The sequence below is a fragment of the Ovis canadensis genome, chromosome 1, assembly GCF_042477335.2.
Source record: "Ovis canadensis isolate MfBH-ARS-UI-01 breed Bighorn chromosome 1, ARS-UI_OviCan_v2, whole genome shotgun sequence".
In the NCBI taxonomy this organism is placed as follows: domain Eukaryota; kingdom Metazoa; phylum Chordata; class Mammalia; order Artiodactyla; family Bovidae; genus Ovis; species Ovis canadensis.
In genome coordinates this window covers 222,692,828-222,716,748 of record NC_091245.1, presented here as the reverse complement: position 1 = coordinate 222,716,748, position 23,921 = coordinate 222,692,828, and the positions used below count along the sequence as shown (strand labels likewise).

The following is a 23,921-nucleotide window of genomic DNA, read 5'->3' as shown; positions in this document are numbered from 1 at the left end:
CTGTTGGGAAAGTTTCTGTTGTATAGTAAGCTCCATCTGTGACCAATAAATAAACGAACAAATAAATAAATGACAAAGCATACACAGAAAACACTTTAAAATTTCACTCAAGTCATTGAATATATTCTGCAGTATATTTTTCTACTCATCCCGCTTTTTATTTTCACAGTCACTATCTGCTTTTTGTGGTATCAAAGTAAACAATGTTTGAGTGCAAGTTAAACTGTTGGATATAGACAACATTTAGTACTTAGTTTAATATGTTTGCTATACATTTACTCATCTATTGGTTTTCTCCTGATCATTCCTCTTGTTTATAGCAACCATTCTCTTGTCATTCTTCTTAAAACCAGAAAATCAGAAATGATGCTAGTATAACATTTAGTGACTATTACAGACTTAGCTTTTTAAGGACACAGCCCATTGCCTAAAAACTTGTATTTATGATGTTTTGATTAGAAGGCAACATATTTTAAAAAGCAAATAGTTAGTACTAACCAGCTGTTTTCACGTTTTATAAAAAATTAATAAAAAGCCTTTGCTTTTAAAAACTGTGGTTGTTTATTAATACAGTCATGGCTGGTCCATATTTTTCACTGGAAATACTGGTGATACAATGCATTGATTTGGAAGAGATTCCCGATTAAGACCAACATAGCTTCCTATTTATTAATGTAATACTATTCTGTTGTTATTCTTTTTAATACTCCCTCTTTTTACAATAATAATCAAATGCTACATGCAGTCAAAAGCCAGGTTTAGCATAATTTATCCTCTATAAAATAGAATTTTAAAAAATCAACATATCTAACATTTTATTCTTGTCCCAGGTAACAATATGCTGTAACTAAATACTTCTTCCCCTCTATGTTCTCCAGGTTCACAGTGGAACAGGAAATTGATTTAAAAGATGTTTTGAAGGCTCTTGGAGTAACTGAAGTTTTCATCAAAAATGCAAATCTGACAGCCTTGTCTGGTAGGAAATAAACATCAATTAAAAATATATATATATTCCAAAAAGCTTTTTTATAATGATGATGGTCAAGCCTCTGTTTATTACAGAGTTCTGAGGTAAAATATATTTATAAATTGCCAGATAAATATAGCAAATATATTTAACTTCTATAAGAAAATTATAAATACAGTCATAACATTAAATTTATGTTATTCTGATTCATGTCTTATCTTTGACAGTAGATTATATTCTCCAGAAGACCTGTCTTATACATCTTATAACATCTGACAAAATGCCTTGTAGATAATCAATAGATGTATTGATTGAATATCTCAATATATCTGGTTATAATAAATCATATAGGAAATAAAGAAGGAAGAAAGGATAACTGAGTACCTGCTGTGAGAACTAGATGTTTTATAAAGAACAGCTGTGAGATAATGTAAATATTGTCCTGCTGCTGCTGCTGCTAAGTTGCTTCAGTCGTGTCCGACTCTGTGCGACCCCATAGACAGCAGCCCACCAGGCTCCGCCGTCCCTGAGATTCTCCAGGCAAGAATACTGGAGTGGCTTTCCATTTCCTTCTCCAATGCAGGAAAGTGAAAAGTGAAAGTGAAGTTGCTCAGTTGTGTCCGACTCTTCTTGACCCCATGGACTGCAGCCTACCAGGCTCCTCTGTCCATGTGATTTTCCAGGCAAGAGTACTGGAGTGGGTTGCCATTGCCTTCTCCTAAATATTGTCCTAAGTCTTCAATAAAAAACAGTGGTTTTGAAGAAATAGCTTCAAATATACTTGGCATATTAGCTGTTGAGTATTTTAAATATCCCACAGGAAAACAACCAGTTAAATTATTTGATTTCTTAATTTGATCAGGATAAAATATTAACATATTAGTAATAGTAATGTTAAGGTACTTAGAAATGTACAATTCTTTTGGAAATACTTTAAAGCAGCCAACTCTAAGACACTTGTGAGTATAAGTCTTAGTTAGATTAGATGATTATTTTCCATTATTTCTATAGAACATGGGAAATAATCCTTTTTCTGATGAGATAAAGACAGATCAAGAAAAAAGATACTGAATGTGTAGGGCTTCTTTATATGCAATTTATTGAATCAAAGTCTCCAACTATAGAGAGAGTAGAGGTGATTAAAAAAAAATTCCTTAGCCTTTCATGTGTTTATAGGAAATAACTTAGATTTTTCTCTCCTGAAGCAGCAACCTATAGAAAAATCAAGCTGACTGAATAATAGCTTCTCAATCTGGAGTGTGAAGGCTCATGGACTGAGTTTAGAGAAGCGGATGCCTCCACCCCTGAAATTGCATATAGGGGTGCATGTGTGTGTATGTGTGTGTGTACAAGAGAGAGAGACAGGGCAGAGATAGCAGGTGCATAGCTTTCAAGAATTTCTCAAGGGGTCTACAATGAAAAAACACTTTATCCTCCCGGGTTTTGTCTTGGGAAGATTGTTTTCTAACCAGCATTCAGCTTCTAGCAATGAGATGATACTGATGTATTCGATACCACAACTTCTACCCGTCATTTAGACAACTTACATCCCAAACACTAATAGAACTTTTCTACATGTCTACTATATAAATGTTCCTGTCCTCACGAGAGAAGTGAATGTTCCCTGAGAAAAGGTCCTCATGGCTCACATCCAGGCTTCTAGGGCTCTGAACTTTTGAGTAGGGTTGTTAAGAAGATAGGACTAGTGGAGATTCAGAAGGTAATGGGTACATTGTACTTGAGTCAGAAATATATTCATGGTTCAAGCATAGGATAATTTAAAGTTCTCATGCTCCTTTCCTTAGGAATCCAGAGAATTTGTCTGCTATACTGGCCAAATTCCAACTGGATAAGTATATTTTGCTTTCTTACCATGGCTCTATGTTCAGTTTGATTAGAGATTCCTCACTGTCTCACCCAAACATCTAGGCAGTTATTTCACACACACAGAATACTTGCTGCTTTTCAGTCCTGAGGGAGTATCATTGTAGTGACAAATCAATCATTGTGATCAGTGTGGCTCAAATTTTTTCACATATCTGGAAGGTTTATAAGGTAATACTTAATTAATTGCCTTTACTGTCAGGGACAGTAGAGCATAAATGTACATATTAGTGCAGATTTGAAATCACCCTAGTCTCTTTCAGAGTTCATCTAGTCTATAGTGGAAAGTCTCTGCTCTTTGAACAAGCCTCCATCAGCACTGAATTTGTCTCAGCATCCTTCCTGCTCGCAGAGACATTCCCAGTACTTGACCCAGGGCTGACACATAGTTGGTACACAGTAGACATCTGCTGGGGCTTCCCTGGTGCATTGCAGGAGATGTAGGAGATGCGGGTTCAATCCCTGGACTGGGACAATCCCCTGGAGGGCATAGCAACCCACTCCAGTATTCCTGCCTGAAGAATCCCATGAACAGAGGAGCCTGGTGAGCTGCAGTGCATAGGGTCACAAATAGTCGGACATGATTGGATTGGTTGGGCACACAGAAACATCTGCTAGAGGATAAAACAAGGGAGAGAAGGAGAGAACAGGTTTATCTGGGGCCACCTTGTCTTCTATATTTCTTGGATCATTTAACTCCTTAAAATATCAGTAAGAAATCCAGGATTGGCCTCAAACACTACCCAATTCAGATTTTCAGGGTAACTGATGTAAGGTTAACTTCTCAAACTTTCAGTGAGAATTCCTTGATTCTTAAATTTCTAGTTTTGCCAGAGTCTTGGAAATCCTGGCATACCAGCCACCCCAGCTAATACATTCTTCATTCTCTTTCTCTTTCCATCTCTCTCTCTCTCACACACAAATATACACATTACCTTATAAATCATTCATTCAAAGACCTTCTAGTGACACAACTATAAAAGTTGCCTCTCAATTCCTCTAAATTCAATAGCATTTATTCCCTACATCATTTTGGGGGCACCATATGCTCTGTCTTATGTGGTTGATGTCCTTTTCACATGTATACTTCTTTTCCCCAAATAACATGAAAACCTTGCTGATTAAAATGTTTATGACACTTAGTAATCCTTACAAGTACCTAGGAAAACTATAAACATATATTTGGTTATTAACATGTATTTGGTTATTACTTTCTGCTTTAATGAAAATTTCATGGTGTTTAAGTTATACAAATTAATTATATTCAGTGCCACGTCTATTCCTTTCATTTAACAACTCTTAGTAAGGCAGAGGGAGAAGGCAATGGCACCACACTCCAGTACTCCTGCCTGGAAAATCCCATGGACGGAGGAGCCTGGAAGGCTGCAGTCCATGGGGTCGCTGAGGGTTAGACACGACTGAGCAACTTCACTTTCACTTTTCACTTACATGCATTGGAGAAGGAAATGGCAACCCACTCCAGTGTTCTTGCCTGGAGAATCCCAGGGACGGGGGAGTCTGGTGGGCTGCCGTCTATGGCGTCGCACAGAGTCGGACACGACTGAAGCGATTTAGCAACAGCAGCAGAAATGCAAACCCCTCTGGCCACAAGGGCCAGGCAATTAAGGGGCGTACCTGCAGGGACTGTGCTCACTCCCCGGCTTTAGTGATGCAGGTGAAGAGCACTGGGGGAAGGGCACACCCCTGCCTTTAGAAAGACTGAGGATGAGCACTGGGGGAAGGGCACGCCCCTGCCTTTAGAAAGATTGAGGACGAGCACTGGGAATGGGGCACACCCAAGACTTCAGCAAGGCTGAGCCTGTGCAAGCAAGGTACAAGGAGAGAGCAAACACAGCACTCATCCATGCCACTTCTCTAACTCCTGCCTTTGTGTTGAATCCTGGGACAAGCGAGACCGTGTCATTTAAAAGGAGTGTCTCAAGTCTCCCCAGCCCCTGGGTCCTCTGGACATAAGCCCCTTAGGTTTCCAAAGCCAGATATTTGGGAATCTCATCTCTGCAGTGCTGGTCCTTAGGGTTGGGTGAGTAGCTCTGGACCAGAAATCCCTCCCTACTGGAGGTCTTTGCACCAGGGTGTGGGATTTTTGGTGAGACTGATCGTCTGCCTCTCCTACCTGTCTCCATGAGGCCCTTTGACTTATTGTGGTCCCTCCCGGTGGTCAGCTGCTTATTAATTCTTTTCTAGCAGTCATTGTTCCATACATAGCCATAGATTTGGTGTCTGTGGAAGCAGAGTTCAGGATTTTGCTCCATCACCATATTAGACCACCTCCTCGTAAGTATGTATTTAAGCTTTTAAATGAGCAGAATATTATGAATATCTTAGAAAATGATAGCAGTGGTTGCCTCAAGGACAGAAGCTATTAGGTGAGAGAGGGCTTTTGACTTCATAGGCCACTGTATTTGGTTTGGAAATTTACCTTGTGTATGTATGACTTCTTTAATACTCTTTCGTAAAGAATCCACCTGCTAAAGTAGGAGATGTAAGAGACGCAGGTTTAATTCCTGGGTCAGGAAAATCCCTTGGAGAAGGAAATGGCAACTCACTCCAGGATTCTTGCCCGGAAAATTCCATGGACAAAGGAGCCTGGAAGGCTGAAGTCTATGGGGCCCAAAGAATCAGACATGACTGGGTGCACACATTTAAAAACTAATAAAATCTTTTTAAAATAACATTATTAGCAGAATTTATAAATTTAAAAGCACCCAGAAAACAATTCAGTACTGTTGGGATGCTGTTACATTTTTATATCATGTAATGAAAATTTTATCTTTCTTCAAAAGTAGTAAATGTGATGTAGTAGTGAACAACAGCAACAACAAAATACCCTGCTTCACATTTTCTTGCTTCAGGAAAAACTGAGTGACTTGAGAGTCCTTTGCTAAGACCCCTGGAATCTGCTCTTTCATTTTCTGTTCCATGACATCTACTTTCATTTCAGACTCTCATTACTGCTGCCCTAGACTATTTCAATAGCCTCCTAAACGGTTTCCAATCTCTCTTCCATCTAATCTGTCTTATCTACCACTGCCAAGATTAATCGCCTTAAAACTTGCTCTCAGATCATTCCAGTTCCTGTTCAAAGCGTCCCTTCAGTCTGCCGTACACTATCCACTTCTCATCAGGACGTTCAGACCTCAGCTCCCTCCAGCCTCAGCTCCATCTGATTCCTTAAACACAGTTTGTGCTCCAGCCAGACTGAACACTCGCTTGGCACCCCACATCCCCTCAACACCCCATCTTTATGAAATCTCTCCCACCTGAAATATCTTTTGAACTGAGCCTCAGGTCAGATATCCCTAACTTTAATAAGTCACCATGATTATACCAACCAGAAGCTACCACTCCTTAACTACTACCATATTCTATTATTTTTCTTATGTCACATATGATGTCTGCTGCTGCTGCTGCTGCTAAGTTGCTTCAGTCATGTCCGACTCTGTGCAACCCCAGAGACGGCAGCCCACCAGGCTCCCCCATCCCTGGGATTCTCCAGACAAGAACACTGGAGTGGGTTGCCATTTCCTTCTCCAATGAATGAAAGTGAAAAGTGAAAATGAAGTCACTCAGTCGTGTCCGACACTTCGCGACTTCAGCAGACCACCAGGCTCCTCCGTCCATGGGATTTTCCAGCAAGAGTACCGGAGTGGGGTGCCATTGCCTTCTCTGACATATCATGTCTAGTCTCCTAAAATTATGTATTAGGTATCCCCTGCCAGAATTTAAGCTCCCTCAAATTGATCCTTATGTGTTTAAGAAGCACCCAGCACTGTTGCTTTCTGCTTTGTACTCTCTGGATGAAAGAACAAATAAGATGAGACGCTCTGTATCTGTGGTGTTTATTTTTTCACCTCAGTTTGATGTCCATTACTTTTGACGCTAAATTCCATTAACATAAAACATAGTAAAGACTCATATAATAAACATGGAACCTAGAGAGTGCTGAGAATCATTTTCTTCTCAGGCTGTATTTTAAATGCTCATCTAGTTGCAGTGAGGATCCGGTTATAGAGTAGGACTATTTTTGTAATGGAAATGAATGTCAGCATTTGGATTAATAGATAATCCTCTTGGAAGGTGTAAGGGGAAAGAGAAAGAGAGTACTAAATCCTTCAGCACAAAGTATGAGCTTTAATAAAGGAGCCAATAAAATAAAGGAATTAAGGAGATACAGCAAAAGCCATATTCAGGTCAGACTCAAGTACGTGGATTTGTGCTGTACTGATTCTTACATCCTGCCCTTGATTGTTCTCTTTCTTCTTCTGCCTGTAAGTCAGAGAGCTGCCTTTCTCTTCCAGCTATGGTTCCAACTGAAACCATAATTCCACTTCCCCTACATTTTTGCCTGGATTTTTGCAATAGCTGACAAAGTTGATCTTCTTGCCCCCAGCTGATTGCTCATCCAATTCATGCTTTACAGCTGCTGCCACAGGTTTCTGCTAAAATCAGGGCAGTCGTGTCCTGTTCCTTCTGAATGAACCCTGGGCTCTCTAGCATCACGATCCAAGCTCTTAAAATCGAGCACATTCCCTGCCGCTCCCCTCCTCCTATAGCCCCAGCCTCAGTTGAACTTTCAGGTCATCACCACTGCTTCTCTCACCTTGCAAATGTAATTCCTGACTTGGGAATGCCCTTGTCCCCTCCTCCAACTTTCACTCTTCTGCTTATTCTTCAAGAACCAGTTCAAATGTCACCTCCCTGAGCAGCTTCCTGGACATCGTTCCCTTCCTAGATGGTTTTTCTCTCCATCATCTGAACTCTGATAGTGCAAAGTGCTATCAAAGTTCTACTTTTCTTTAGATTGTTTGTTCTCTTGCCTGTCACTAAGCCAAGAGCTCCTCAGAAGCCCGGAATGTGTCATCGACGTCTTTCTGTCCCCAGAGCCCAGCACAATGTGGAAAGCAGGATAGATGCTGGGTGGGAGCATGCCCTTAGGAGATGATCCTGGGCCCTGCCTTGCTCCAAGCTGGGGGCTTCTCTCGAGGCTCTGGCCCTCCTCACTCCCCATGCTCCAGTCACACAGGCCTTCTCCGAGTCCTTGAACACAACTGGCTTGTATCTGCATTGCACTAGCCTTTCTCCCATTTTACCGGAAACTCTGCCTTCAGGTCAGCCCAGCGCTGACTCCTCTGTATTCTTTAGGTCTCAGCTCAAATTAATCTCCTCAGACAAGCCTTTCTTAATATCTGATATCAGGTAGTTCCCCTTACCTGCCCTAGTCACAGCTAACCCATCACTTCCTCTTATTTCTTATACTTAATATACCCTGAAACTGTGGTCTTTCATTGATTCGCTTTTTAAGAAATCATCCTTATTATTTAATGTCTGGACTTCCAAGGTGACTCGGTGGTAAAAAGTGAAGTGAAAGTTTAAAGAATCTGCCTGCTAATGCAGGTGATGCAGGAGACGTGGGTTCAATCCCTGGGTCAGGAAAATCCCCTGGAGTACGAAATGGCCACCCACTCCAGCATTCTTTCCTGGGAAACCCCATGGACAGAGGAGCCTGGCAGGGTCGCATGGAGTCGCAAAGAGTTGGGCGCAGCTGAGCAACTGAGCACGAGTTCATTGAATGTCTGCTTTCCCTCCCAAGAAGGAACTATTTAGTGCATCATAGTATACCCAGCCCATGGGGTCGCGAAGAGTCGGACACGACTGAGCAGTTTCACTTTCACTTTTCACGTTCATGCATTGGAGAAGGAAATGGCAACCCACTCCAGTATTCTTGTCTGGAGAATCCCAGGGATGGGGGAGCCTGGTGCGCTGCCATCTATGAAGTTGCACAGAGTCGGACACGACTGAAGCGACTTAGCAGCAGCAGCAGCAGCAGCAGCAGCAGCAGCAGTATACCCAGTGCATCAACAATATCAGGCACACAGGAGGTGCTCAGTACATGACTAAGTGAATGAGTGAATACATAAATGAATATTTGCTGGTCTATCACAAAATCTATGTGGAAAAAGAAGCAAACCAACACTATTCCCACCTTGAAGGAGCTCAGATTCTTAAAACCTTTCTAAAGGTCGTGGGTGGGGCTGAAGCTCAAAATATTTTAGCAGCTAAATTACAGAGACAGAGACATTTTTGGTACCCCAGGGTTCTTATATGGAACTCCGCTCATTTTGTTATTTTAAGCCTGTCTTTGGTGACGCAGCAATCTATTTAAATTGGCTGTTTAGGAACAGTGCCACGAAGGAAATAGTGGCATCCTCCTGTGTGAAGGCCAGCCTGCCAGCGTTATGTCCATCGCAGACACTCAGAGCCTCTGGTGGCCCTGAACAATACCTCATGCAAGCAAAGTACTCAATAAATATTTGCTCAGCAGCTGAATGAATACCTTAGTATTTGGCTCTGCTTTTTTTGGAAGAGCTTGTATTATCTCCCAGTTCTTCTCTGGGGGATCTAGGCTTTGCTGGCCCTGTTCCCATCTCATCCATTGTGAAAAGCCTTGCACCATGCTGCCCGGAGGAAAGTAGGACCAGTTATTTGGCAGCAATGTCTGCAGTGACCAGAAGACACCTGCACGGGAACAGTGTGTGGATTTTTTTTTTTTTTTTTGGTGTTTCTCTTTCCCAATGGTTTCCTTATTTCCATTTTTAGAGAATAGTTATCTTTTCTTGAAGCAATAAGATAAACTCATCAGTGTGAATCTCTTTAACTCCCCTCACATAGTGATTCCTCAAATACCTGAGTGCATATACTGGTGGCTGGCAGTGTGCCTGAAACTGGGGATTGAGACAGAAGATGAATAGCACAGGAAGGTCCAGGCCCTCAGGGAGTAAGTGGCCTAGCAGGAAAGATGGCCTTGATTGACACATAATTATGCAAGGATGAGCCATATAGGAGGGCAAACATAGAAGCTATGAACTTGCCTGTATTCCCGCATGACCTTATCTCCTTCTGTGATGTGGTGGCAGCATACTCTTTCTTAAGCCACTTACAGCTTATATTTTATTTCAGTGTAACTGCTTGAAGTTTGTCCCAAAAGAAAAAGGTTCCATTTTCTTTTGTCCCCTCAGTATTCATGATGTGATTTCTCACTTTTTACGTGTTCTCTCCTACTTGTACATCCAAAGAGGTGGCATTTCTCTCAAGGTTAAGTGTCCTGAGATCTTGTTTACAACTGTAGAAACCTGCTGTTTCTGGTGGGGTTGGGGCATTGGTTTCAATCTTTATTTGCTGTCTTTGGAATATATATGAAGACATTGGTCGTTGAGCCACATTCCCTTTGCTCTCTCTTCCATTCAGTTAGATTTTCTAAGTTTTCTAGTGTGTGTGAGGTCTTTGTCTTCTTTCTGTCTCTCTGGGACTGTTTTCCATTCACTCTGATTAGTGTCATATGTTTTATTTATTATAAGAATAAACTCTATAGCCAGAATTGTGGTCATGGGGCCTGTAGAGTGACAATACCCACAGTCTTACTATTAAAATATGAAATAATTAACCCCTTTCATTTGGGCTTTCCTGGTGGCTCAAACAGTAGAAAATCAGCCTGCAATTCAGGATACCTGGGTTTGATCCCAAGATTGGGAAGATCCCCGGAAGAAGGGAATGGCTACCTACTCCAGTATTCTTGCCTGGAGAATCCCCATGGACAGAGGAGCCTGGCAGGATACAGTCCATGGGGTCACAAAAAATTGGACACGACTGAGCAACTAACACTTTCTTTTTCTTTCGTTCAACAATTACTAAATGTTGGACTGTGGGCTTTTCTGATGGCTCAGTGGTAGAGGAGCTGGGCAGGCTACACAGACCATGGGGTTGCAAAAGAATCAGACACAATTTAGTGACTAAAGAACAACAACAAAATGTTGGATTAAATACTGGTAAATTCCGCATTACCAGGAAGCTCCCTCTACTTAGGTTAGTTCACCCCTTAGGCTCACTAGATGCTAAAAGCCAGGGGCGCTAAGAGGAAGGACACAATTCTTGCCTGAAGGAGGTGGAAAATCCACTGAAAAAGAGAGATAACAGTATAAATATGATATATTATGAAGGCTTAAAAAGAATTAGATCCTGGGTTCAGTGGGAAAGAATGGTTAGTTCTACTTTAATGGGGGGTAGGAATCAGAGGAGAGCAGAAAAGTCCTGGTAGGGTTGGGATAAAAAGTGAAGGTATTAGTTGCTCGGTTGTGTCTGACTCTTTGTGACCCTATAGACTGTAGCCCACCTGCCAGGCTCCTCTGCCCATTGAATTTTCCAGGCAAGAATACTGGAGTGGGCAGCCATTCCCTTCTCCAGGGGATCTTCCCAACCCAAGGATCGAACCCAGGTCTTCTGCATTGCAGGCAAATTCTTTACTTCTGAGCCCCTAGGGAAGCCCAGGTAGGGTTGGAAGCTGAGCTTAAAAGAAGATTAGTGTCTGACTGTACAATAGTTTAGGGAAACAAAGACACAGAAGTGATAAAGTGTGGTATGCTCAAGCCACTGCAGTTCAAAGAGTCTGGAACACAGTGGGTAGAGTGAAGAACGCTAAATGAAAGAGGCAGAGTCAACCTCACGGAGGCCTTCACGCTGCATCCTGAGCAGGCATGTAGGTGTGTGATATACTGAACGGGAGATGGGAGGGCAGGCTACCAGGTTAGAGGATAAGGGTTTAAGTAGGGGAGTAGCAAAAATTGGTTTGTGTTTGATGGTCATCCCAGAGGAAACTTGTGATGTGAACTGGAGGCAGAGCAGTTTTAACTGCTGACATCCCCAGAAACTCATTTTAAAAAAGGATTTGTATATGCTTCTGGGTTTAATTTTCTGATTTTAAAGAATTTTACCTCCATGTTAATAAGTGAGTTTGGCCTATGATTTTCTTTTTTTAGACAGTCCCAACCTAGACAGCATATTAAAAAACAGAGACATTACTTTGCCAACAAAGGTCCATCTAGTCAAGGCTATGGTTTTTCCAGTGGTCATGTATGGATGTGAGAGTTGGACTGTGAAGAAAGCTGAGCACCGAAGAACTGATGCTTTTGAACTGTGGTGTTAGAGGAGACTCTTGAGAGTCCCTTGGACTGCAAAGAGATCCAATCAGTCCATCCTAAAGGAGATCAGTCCTGGGTATTCACTGGCAGGACTGATGTTGAAGCTGAAACTCCAATCCTTTGGCCACCTGATGTGAAGAGCTGACTCATTTGAAAAGACCCTGATGCTGGGAAAGATTGAGGGCAGGAGGAGAAGGGGATGAAAGAGGATGAGATGGCTGGATAGCATCACCTACTCAATGGACATGGGTTTGGGTAGAGTCCGGGAGTTGGTGATGGACAGGGAGGCCTGGTGTGCTGCAATTCATGGGGTTGCAAAGAGCCGGACATGACCGAGCGACTGAACTGAACTGAACTTTTTAAATTTTAATAGCAAGTTTAAGACTACCCAGAGATGACTTAGATTTCTTTTATTCTCTTTCTAGAGTCTGGAATAGTTTTATCTCAGAAAATTCTATCTTTTCCTAGAAGATTTGGTTAAAGTTCCCTAGAAAACCATCTAAGCTTGGAGTCTTTAATTTTGAGGATTGGGGAAGATTCTGTCTACTGATTCAGCTACTTTAATGCTTACTGGACTATTCAGACTTTCTATATTTTTCCTTGATTCAACTTTCTGATTTATGTATGTTTATAAAATTGTCCAGTTGATGGCAAATCTTCTGTTTCAAAGTTATCCACATAAAGGAGCACAAGAAACTTTGAGGGGAGGTGGAAATATTCTTTATCTTATTTGTGGAAGTGGGGTCATAGATACACACATCTATCAGAATTTACCAAATTGTGTATTATAACCAGATACAGTGCATAGTAAATAATTTATACCCCTTAAAGTTGATTAAGCTTCCCGGTGGTGCTAGTGGTAAAGAACCCACCTGCCAGTGCAGGAGGTGTAAGAGATGCAGGTTTAAGCCCTGGGTCAGGAAGATCCCCTGGAAGAGGAAATGATAACCCACTACAGTATTCTTGCCTGAAGAATCCCATGGATGGAGGAGCCTGGTAGGCTACAGTTCATAGAGCTGCAAGGAGTCAGATGTGACTGAAGCAACTTAGCACACACACAAAGTTGATTAACGTTTCTCTGCAGAAAATTATACACAGCATTCTTTGTGATTTTTAAACATTCTCTTCTATGGACACTCCTTACCTAGGTACTGCCACTTGCACACTCAGGGCCATTGATGTGTGACCCTGCATTAACTGGCAGACTGATAGAAATGGACGGCAGAATCTGAAAATCATATAGCACCATTTAAATACTAAATAGTTAATATATTTTACTTTCTTGGAATTCAGTGTTTTGCCAACTAAATTGTTTCTACTAGTTACTTAATGCAATTGATATTTTTCTTTTCATTTGCTAAAAAAGACTTGCCATCTGGATTTGAGAGAGCTAGGTATACTTGTTTAATGTAAAACTTTATGCCTTCTAATTTTCTTCTAGTTATTAAATGCATTCTAGAAGAAAATATCATAATATGTGAGATGGACTATTTCATAAGTCAGGGCTTATATCTTATTGCTAAATATGAGCTGAAGAAGGAATAGATCTATGAAAAGAATAATCAGAGATGCCACCAGTTTGTCTTGAGGCTTATTCAGAACAAGCAGGAGCTTTTCAAGAGGTGTACCAAAAATGTTGTCGAACATCATTTTCTAACCGTATCAGATAATTATGTGTTTTTGAAAGTAGTACTAAGCAGTTTAATGGGAAATCAATTCTGCTTTTACTGAGTGGAGCTCGGCATCAGCAACAAAGCTAATTATCTTAAATTTGAAGTAGACCTCCTGGGGTGAAAAAAAAAAGGTACAAACTTGAGTAATCCTTTCTCTTGCTTCCTTGTGCTATTTTTTCTTTTTTCTGTATTTGAGGTACCTCCTGGTTGTTTTGTTTTAATGTTGAAGAGAAGTTGGAAGCGCAAGACTGAATGCTGTTGTATTGTATCATTTGCTAGGACTCCCATAACAAAGCACTACAGACTGAGTGGCTTAAGTAACAGACATTTATTTCATCGTAGTTGTAGAGGCTGAAAGTCCAAGATTAAGGTGTCTTCAGGGCTGGTTTCTTATGAGACCTCTCTCTTTGGGTTATAGATGGCCGTCTTCTATGTCTTCACATGTTGTATTAGTCAATGATCTCCAGATAAAACAGATCCAACAGGATGAATGGATATACACACACAGATGGCTATGTGCATTTGTGTCTATATAGACATTTACACACACACACACACACACACACACACACACAGATTGAGATTTATTTTAAGGAGTTGGCTTGCACAATTGTGCAGGATATGTGGGTTTGACCCCTGGGTTGGGAAGATCCCCTGGAGAAGGAAATGGCAACCCACTCTAGTACTCTTGCCTGGGAAATCCCATGGACAGAGGAGCCTGATGGGCTACAGTCCATGGGGTCACAAAGAGTAAGACACAACTTAGCGACCAAAGAACAACAGCAATTTCCAAATACAGTCCTATCATGAAATCTTGAGGGTTAGAGCTTCAATATATGCATTTTAGAGAACAAATTCAAGCTGCTGCTGCTGCTAAGTCACTTCAGTCATGTCCAATTCTGTGCAACCCCAGAGACGGCAGCCCACCAGGCTCCCCCATCCCTGGGATTCTCCAGGCAAGAACACTGGAGTGGGTTGCTATTTTCTTCTCCAATGCATGAAAGTGAAAAGTGAAAGTGAAGTCGCTCAGTCGTGTCCGACTCTTAGCGACTTCTTGGACTGCAGCCTACCAGGTCCCTCCGTCCATGGGATTTTCCAAGCAAAAGTACTGGAGTGGGGTGCCATTACCTTCTCTGAAATTCAAGCTACAACAGCCATCAACTTAAAAGTAAGCATAACTGGAAAGACAATTGAAAGGGAAAAACAGCCCTCCTAATATTAAAAGTGTTATTTAGCCTGACTTTAAGATAAAGTGTGTGTTTGAAACCTGAGATAAACCAATTAACTGGAATGGGAAATAACGTTTTAATATATTCATATTTCTACAGTCTAGAAGTCGAGTTTGTTTTCTTTTGCCAAGGATATTTATATTATCACAGTAATTAGAGATTAGATTTTTTTTAATTTCTTATTTTGGTTATATGTGAATTTCTACCCATTTTCATTTTATGTTTTTAAGTTTCAAGTTAGAGAGAAACAGGTAAGGAGTTTTTCTTGAGTTATGAACTAATTTGAAATTGTTATTAAAAACAAAGCCACATTTTGCTTTTCCTGGCAATATATGAAATAAACATTGGGAATATTACCAATAAAATGGAGGAGAAAATTAGCAAGAGAATATAATATAAAAGACAAAACAGAAAATACATCTTCAACAGTTCTCTCAAATCAATAAAAGTAATCTTACAACATTATCTCATGTGTTTTATATCAGTACCTTATGTCATTTATGTTTTTCAGATCTGTTTAACTAAAGGGTAAAGTGCTTCCCTATCTCTGATACCAAAAAAAAAAAAAAAGCTTTTGCTATCTCTCTCTCTTTTTTTTTTTTTGCAGATAACAAAGAGATTTTCCTTTCCAAAGCAATTCACAAGTGCTTCATAGAGGTCAATGAAGAAGGCTCAGAAGCCGCTGCTGCCTCAGGTGCCAAACTATGGTTTTCCCAAATCTCACCTTTTCTAGATTTGTATTCTTAAAGCAATCTTGGGTGGGGGAATGGGAGTCATTTTTAGAACCAAGTCATAAAACTGATGCTGCCCTCACTTAGAAGTCAAGCTAATGATGAACCTGCTAGGATTTTCCAAATAGGATATGAAACATGCATTCATTTCAGTGCCCATGCAGAGTAACTCCCATCTCTAATGAGAGGCAGGAGGAGATTGTCAGCTCTGCAGAATAGATTTTCCTGCTGTGCTGTCCATTTAAATATTTAAAATATTTCCCTTCTGCCCCGTTAAACATTTTTCTTTCTATTTAATTATTTGTGGGAGTTAGTTCTTAATCTTGTCAGTGAAGAGCTTTGATTTTTTTAAAAGCCCATGCACAAACAAGCATACATGATAGCATGTAATACAAAATTTTAAGTTAATAATAAAATAATAATTTTAAATGAAAATTTAAAAAAAATTACCTAAATCATGCATCAAAAAAAACAACAACAATAACAGTAAATGTCCTTAATTATTCTGAACATTCTGATTTCCTTAGTTAAATGAGAAGGATTTTTCTTTTCTCGTTTATTTGTTTGATTTTATTTCAATATCATGTTCAACAGCCATCACCAAATTTTAGAAGGACTTTTCCCTTCTCTAGTAAAATGTAACACATCATGTTTGTACACATTTTTAACCTCTGCATGCATTTACCCATTAAAAGGATCTCATCAGTTAAAATGGTGTTTGAGGGAGGAAATAGAAACAGTAGTCTCAGGCATTGAGAAAGCTTCAAATCTTACATCATTTAATCTTGGCCTTTTCCTGACAACACATCACCCTGCAGCAAGTATAAAATGATTATCCCACAATAAGGACCTTAAGGGAATTCAGTTTCCCAGCTGTAGGAAACATCATTGAATCTCTCCCTGCTGTATTTTCTCTTTAATCACTACTGTTCTGGCCACTTGCTAGAAGCCTGGTGACTTGCTATGTGAAATCCCCATTTCAGATAAAAGAAATGATGATTTGGTAATATAAAGAAACTGGGGGAGGGGAAAACTGGAGGAGGGTATTTGGTTTTTTGTTTTTGTTTTTTTTCCACTTTCCTTAAGTCCTTTTATTAAAGCCGTAAGTATTTGTCTGAGGCCGAGAATAAAAATTTGTAATAGGCAGAATAAATTATCCTCTGTTTTCGGTGGGGTGATGGGAGGAGACTGTGTGTGTGTACATGTGTGTGTACGTATTTGTTTTTCTTTAAGATCAAATAGAGATGTTAGCTCATTTACAATTTTTCTCTCTTTAAGTCTTTACAATCTTGCTTTGTGTAAATCATTACCTTTGTGCTGAACATAGATGGTTTGGAGAAATTGCTCATTAGTCCCTGCATATCCACAGACATGTAATTACTTTCTCTCTGTGCTACAGGAATGATTGCAATTAGCAGGATGGCTGTGCTGTATCCTCAAGTTATTGTCGACCATCCATTTTTCTTTCTTATCAGGAACCGGAGAACAGGTAAGTCTGTTGTGAGAACAGAACTTTATTTATGGCCAAAAAGAAATCATTTGTTAGTTGAAAACATATTCCTGCATTTTTATCAGATAATTTCTAATGTTCAAATGATTTTTTAAGTGACAATAATTTATTCACATTCTTATCTTTAGAACATTGCTAATTGTAAGCAAGAAGGAAAATAAATAGCTTTAGTTCAACTCCTTTTTTGTTCACTCCCTACCCAATGCAGGTACAATCCTATTCATGGGACGAGTCATGCATCCTGAAACCATGAACGCCAGTGGACATGATTTTGAGGAACTTTAAATCATTTTATTTGAGTAACAAAGAAAACAGTAACTCAGCACATTATGTTTGCAACTGGTATATATTCGAGACTTGTGTTTTACAATATATCTTAAAATAATATTTAAAATAGTTCCTGAAAAAATAATGTATGTAAATTATAAGCCAACTTGTCAAGGAATGTTATCAGTATTATTGAGATAATGGTTCTGTCATGTCATTGTGTTTGTTGTGCTAGTATTTAAAATAAAAGTACATAGTGAACATGTGAACAGCTCTGTTTTTCATTTTAGAAGTTGTAGCATATAGATACCTCTGGGGAGAATTTGGAAACAGTGGTACTTCTGGACTTAAGTCTTTCATAATTGTGCAGAAACAAAGCACCAAAGTAAATTAGTGTTGTTCACTTATACATAACAAGCAACAACTAGTGAGGTATTTTTGTGGACAGCTACTCCACAAAAACTCTGATTGCTATTTCTCTGAAGACAGTGTATAGTTTAAAATAAAAATCTGCAAACTAAACATCTTTCATGTGGCTCCATGAAAATACTTGTTAGGAAAAAATTGGGGCTATGCCAACCCATAGCTTATAGCTATAGCTTATTGACTATGTCTTTAAAGATCCACTTGGCTTCATAAGGGTGATATAGATTACAAGCCTGGTATATCACTATGTAGTATATCTGACCTACAACTTAGTTCCCCCAAGTCCCCAAATCTATCTATATCTGATATAGATTACAAGCCTGGTATATCACCATGTAGTAAAATCTGACCTACAACTTAGTTCCCCCAAGTCCCCAAATAAGCCAGATGAGCAAATTAATAAGAAAAATATGCCCTCTGGTATGTCACTGGAGAATAAACTAGAAAAACTCTGCTGGTACAGATATTGGAAACTAGCAGGTCACAGGCCAAAAGCTGCTCACAGGGATGTTCTTGTTTGTTCTGTGTAAGAGGTTTTCCTTTTTTGAACTTAAAGGTCTATAATTGGAGTATCGCATTCCTTGTTTTTCCCATTGGCTCCTGATGGTTCTGGAATACACTTGCGTTTGAGACCTCTTGAGAGATATGTCCTTTGCATAATGTTTTGCTTTTATTTTCTAGTACAAATGTTGTCAGTTCCAGTGGGGACAGTATCAATTTCTTAAGTTCTCTAGTAAATTATTTTGTTATCCTGTGGCTGAAATAGCATTCCTTTGTTGAGGGGTGGGGGGTGGGTACATGGGGGAAGGAATAATCTCATCAGATTCCATGAGTAGAACCAGACTCATTTAATGCCAAATGTTTGATTCTTTGATTAATAATTTCTGAAAAAGTTTGAAATGTTTCAAAATTTAGCAGAAACAGTTTGATTGTGACTTTCTTGTATGTTAGGTATCTTGCTATGATTTGGAGCTGTTAAGAAGATTGATATTATTAACTTTAATTCTGTTCAGGAGAACTGTGGTTTAGAGCGAGCAGGCCTGACTTTGACATACTGAATTCTAAACTGAGAGGAAAAACTTGAAAATCTGCATTTTTAAAAAGCTCCTTTGGTGATTTTGTTTGAATGTTGCTAAAATAAAGGATACATGTGGAACACTTAAATATTATTCGTTTGCATAAATGAGTACTCAGTCGTTCAGTCACGTCCAACTCTGTGACCCTGTCGTCTGTAGCCCACAAGGCTCCTCTGTCTATGGGGATTCTCCAGGCAAGAATACTAGAGTGGGTTGCCATTTCCTCCTCCAGGGGATCTTCCTGACTCAGGGATTGAACCCACATGTCCTGCGTCCCTTAGCATTGACAGGCGGATTCTTTACCAATGTACCCTTGGGAAGCCTCACTAGTTGTTTAAATGTGGTTAATTTATAGAAAATTAGATCAATCAATGAAGTAGGCTAAATTGCTTTTTTATGTGTAATGCGATCACTTGGGTATCTAATTAAAAATGCAGATTCTCATTTAGTAGCTTTGGGGTGGGACCTGAAATTCTACATTTTTAACAAGTTCCCAGGATATGCCATTACTGTTGGCCCATTGACTCAGGTTAGTAGCAAAGCTCCACTTAACATAGGTTTACATGTTTGATATTTTTACATATTAAAACAGAAAAATTTTATAATTTTCATGCAACTTGGAGAGATTCAAGAGAGAGGGTTGTAGTTTACATTGAGTGCAGTAAATTTATTGAAAAATGATTCTTCTTGAGTTCTTTTTTCTATTACACACTATAGAAAAATGCAGACTTCTTTTGCATATTAGAACACTTGAAATATAGTCTTTAAAAATATAAAGACATTTATAGGCAATGCCCACAAAAGAGTTTATGAGTATCCAAGGACACAATATTTAACATTTAATCTTTTACTACTTGTATATTCAGAAGACTTATAGTTTATTCATAAAGCTGAGGTTATTGGAGACCAGCATTCTCATTTTCATTTATAATGTACACAGGCTGTTGATTCAGTATTGATATTCTGAGTTTGTGATGTTCTTTATTACCATTTCACTACTTCTTAAGCATTACCTATATTGTTATATCTGTGTAGCCATCAGTCAACTAAATGAGTTACCTATAAGGGACAGTAAACTTCATTAGACAAGCATGTGAATTTTGTAAAGTCCAAAATGTAATTTTTATTTGCTGATACAAAATTAAACTTTACCATTCAAAATGTTTACCTTCAGTTCAGTTCAGTTCAGTTCAGTTGCTCAGTCGTGTCCGACTCTTTGCGACCCCATGAATTGCAGTACGCCAGGCCTCCCTGTCCATCACCAACCCCCGGAGTTCACTCAAACTCACGTCCATCGAGTCGGTGATGCCATCCAGCCATCTCATCCTCTGTCGTCCCCTTCTCCTCCTGCCCCCAATCCCTCCCAGCATCAGAGTCTTTTCCAGTGAGTCAACTCTTCGCATCAGGTGGCCAAAGTATTGGAGTTTCAGCTTTAGTATCAGTCCTTCCAAAGAACACCCAGGACTGATCTCCTTCAGAATGGACTGGTTGGATCTCCTTGCAGTCCAAGGGACTCTCAAGAGTCTTCTCCAACACCACAGTTCAAAAGCATCAATTCTTCGGCGCTCAGCTTTCTTCACAGTCCAACTTTCACATCCATACATGACCACTGGAAAAACCATAGCCTTGACTAGACGGACCTTTGTTGGCAAAGTAATGTCTCTGCTTTTGAATATACTGCCTAGGTTGGTCATAATTTTCCTTCCAAGGAGTAAGCGTCTTTTAATTTCATGGCTGCAGTCACCATCTGAAGTGATTTTGGAGCCCCCCAAAATAAAGTCTGACACTGTTTCCACTGTTTCCCCATCTATTTCCCGTGAAGTGATGGGACCGGATGCCATGATCTTCGTTTTCTGAATGTTGAGCTTTTCACTCTCCTCTTTCACTTTCATCAAGAGGCTTTTTAGTTCCTCTTCACTTTCTGCCATAAGGGTGGTGTCATCTGCATATCTGAGGTTATTGATATTTCTCCCGGCAATCTTGATTCCAGCTTGTGTTTCCTCTAGTCCAGCGTTTCTCATGATGTACTCTGCATAGAAGTTAAATAAGCAGGGTGACAATATACAGCCTTGACGTACTCCTTTTCCTATTTGGAACCAGTCTGTTGTTCCATGTCCAGTTCTAACTGTTGCTTCCTGACCTGCCTACAGGTTTCTCAAGAGGCAGGTCAGGTGGTCTGGTATTCCCATTTCTTTCAGAATTTTCTACAGTTTATTGTGATCCACACAGTCAAAGGCTTTGGCATAGTCAATGTTTACCTTAAAATATTTCAAAACAATTTAGATGTCTCTTAAGTGAAAATGGAGACTACCTTATTATTAGCATGTTTATGGAGGGCTTAAAAATAGAATATTTGATAGTACCAAGATTTTCCTATTATTTTGTCTTCTTTATAATTTCTTCAATGTTTCCTTTCTATTGAAAAATAAATCTTTTTTTAGTTTCTTTTTATTTAAATTGGGACATAGTTGATTTATAATATTATATTAGTTTCAGGTATAGAACATAATAATTCAAATTTTTTATAGCTTATACTCCATTTAAAGTTATTGTGAAATACTGCCTATATTCCCAGTGCTATACAGTATATTTTTGTTGCTTGTTTATCTGTACACAGTAGTTTTTACCTCTTAACCTCCCTACTTTATCTTGCCCCTCTGCTCTTTCCTCTCCCCATTGGTAACCACTAGTTTTTCCTCTACATCTATAAGTCTGTTTCTTTTTCATTACATTCATTTGTTTGTTTTATTTTTTAGATTCCACATATATGTGATAACATACAGTATTTGTCTTTCTCTTGTTTTACTTAGCAGAGTATCCTCTAGGTCCATCCCTGGTTTTGCAAATGGCAAAATTTCTTTCTTTTTATGGCTGATTAATGTTCCATACATATACATATGCCACATCTTTGTTATTCACTCATCTGTTGTTGGGCATTTAGACTGCTTCCGTATCTTGGCTATTGTAAATAATGCTGCTATGAATCTTGGGGTACATGTATCTTTTCAAATTAGTGTTTTCATTTTCTTAAGCTGCAAGCACAGGAGTAGAATTACTGGATTATATGGTACTTATATTTTTAGTGTTTTGAGGAGAAAAATTAAAAAGCATAGGCCAGTTTCATTTCCTTTAAAATGTATGTTAGCACACAAACACATAGACAGACACATATGATGTGCACAGCCAGCTTACAAAAACTTTTCTATTTGTCTCATATCTGGGGGAGGAAATCAACAACAATGACACATTTTCTGCTTTTACTTTAAATCATTTTTTCAGCTTCACTGAAGTATAATTGACAAATAAAATTATATATATTTAAACTTTACAACACAATTATTTGATATATGTATACATTGTGATTAACACAACCAAGTTGAGTAATAAATATATCACCTCATGTGGTTACCATGTGTGTGTGTGTGTGTGTGTGTGTGTGTGTGTGTGTGGTGAGAATGCTTTAGGTGTATTCTCTTAGCAAATTTCAAGCATACAATATAGTATTCTTAGCTGTGGTCACCATGCTGCGCATTAGATCTCCAGAACTTATGCATCTTGTAATCAAAAGTTTGTATCCTCTGCTCAGTATCTCCCTACTTCCCCCGCCCCTCAGCATATAAAACCACCATTCTACTCTCTGTTTCTATGAGTTTAACTGTTTTTTGGGTGTTCCACATACAGTTGATACCATACAGTATTTGTCTTCCTTTTTATGACTTATTTCACATAGCACAAGCCCTCCAGGTTTATCCCTGTTATAAATAAGCCCCTCAGCCCTGGCTACCACCATTCTATTTGGTTTCTATGTACTCTTACTTTTTATTTTATTTATCTTTTATTTTTAGATTTTTCATTATGAGACCATACAGTATTTGTCTTTCTCTGTCTATCTTATTTCACTTAGCATGGTGTCCTTCAGATTCATCCACGCTATTGCAGGATTTCCATCTTTTTGTGACTGAATAATATTCCTTTGTGTGTGTGTGTGTATTTATATGTGTATTACACAGAAATACACATATTACACTTGTATATATATGTATTTGGGTGTGTGTATATATATATATATATATGTATGTATTACACAGGAATACATATATTACATTTCTTTATCCATTCAAACATCAATGGATATTTAAGTTATTTTATGCCTTTATGAATAATGCTGCAATAATGCAAGAGTACAGATATTTCTTCAAGATACTAATTTTTTTCCTTTGGATATATACTTCAGATATTAAGTCCTTGTCATATATGGTTTGCAAGTAATATTTTCTCCCATTTTTTAGATTCCCTTTTCATTTTGTTGATGGTTACTTTTGTTCTACAAAAGCTTTTTAGTTTGATGCAATCCCATCTGTTGTTTTTGCTTTTATTGCCTGTGATTTTGGTGTCATATCCAAAAAATGATGGCCAAGACCAAAATCAGGATCTTTCCCCCTATGTTTTGCCCTAAGAAAACAAACATAGAGAATATGAAACTCAGCTTGTTTCATGTCTGACAACTAAGTTATTCCTGAGGGAATTCTGAAGTCTCTACATGAACATAAAAATACCTCATGTAAAGAACTCCATCTTATGAAAACTGAGAGAGATATTTCCACAAAATAAAAAGCAGTTTACAGATAGAATATAGTTTACCATTAATAAGCGAAAAACTAAAAGTACATCCTAAATACATTGGCTTCTGGTTTTGATGAGACAAAGATGCACAGTTGTGAAAAAGGTGTTTAATTAATGAAAATAAAACCAATTGCAAATAAGATACATACTGTCCTTTGTCCAAATCTGGGCCTTATTATAAATGAAATATAGATAAACTTTTCCTCTTGTTGAAAATTGCAGAGATCTTTCTCTATTTGGGGGGAAATTGCATTATTATTTGTGACATATGGCATGTTCCAGAAAATGTTTCTTTAGCAGTCATCATAGCTACTGGCTGATATAGCAGCTTTTTCTCTTCCTCAAATAGAAGACAATGTTTCATCTCTCCCCTCTCCTGAAAGTTTTATGATACTTCACAAACATACAAATCTGATATTTGTTCACACAATTGCTCTTTGTGTGTTATTTAAGGAAAATTGCCAATGAAGAGCATATTCTTTTCCACATGATTGAGTCACCCCTGCTTCAACAATTTTCTGCTTAAGTATTTATAACCAGAT

At 38.8% G+C, this 23,921-nt stretch overlaps 1 protein-coding gene across 2 annotated transcripts in view; it reads left to right on the top strand.

Annotated features, from left to right (window-relative positions):
* SERPINI1 (serpin family I member 1) overlaps window positions 1-18,844 on the top strand; it is an 85,001-nt gene extending 66,157 nt beyond the window's left edge. For both annotated transcript variants that reach the window (XM_069580193.1, XM_069580201.1), the window contains exons 6-9: window positions 879-976; window positions 15,354-15,440; window positions 16,877-16,966; window positions 17,196-18,844. In XM_069580193.1, coding sequence (XP_069436294.1) covers window positions 879-976; window positions 15,354-15,440; window positions 16,877-16,966; window positions 17,196-17,272 — 352 coding nt within the window. In that variant the 3' untranslated portion in view covers window positions 17,273-18,844. The remainder of the gene's footprint in view (window positions 1-878; window positions 977-15,353; window positions 15,441-16,876; window positions 16,967-17,195) is intronic.
* Window positions 18,845-23,921: the final 5,077 nt, after the last annotated feature.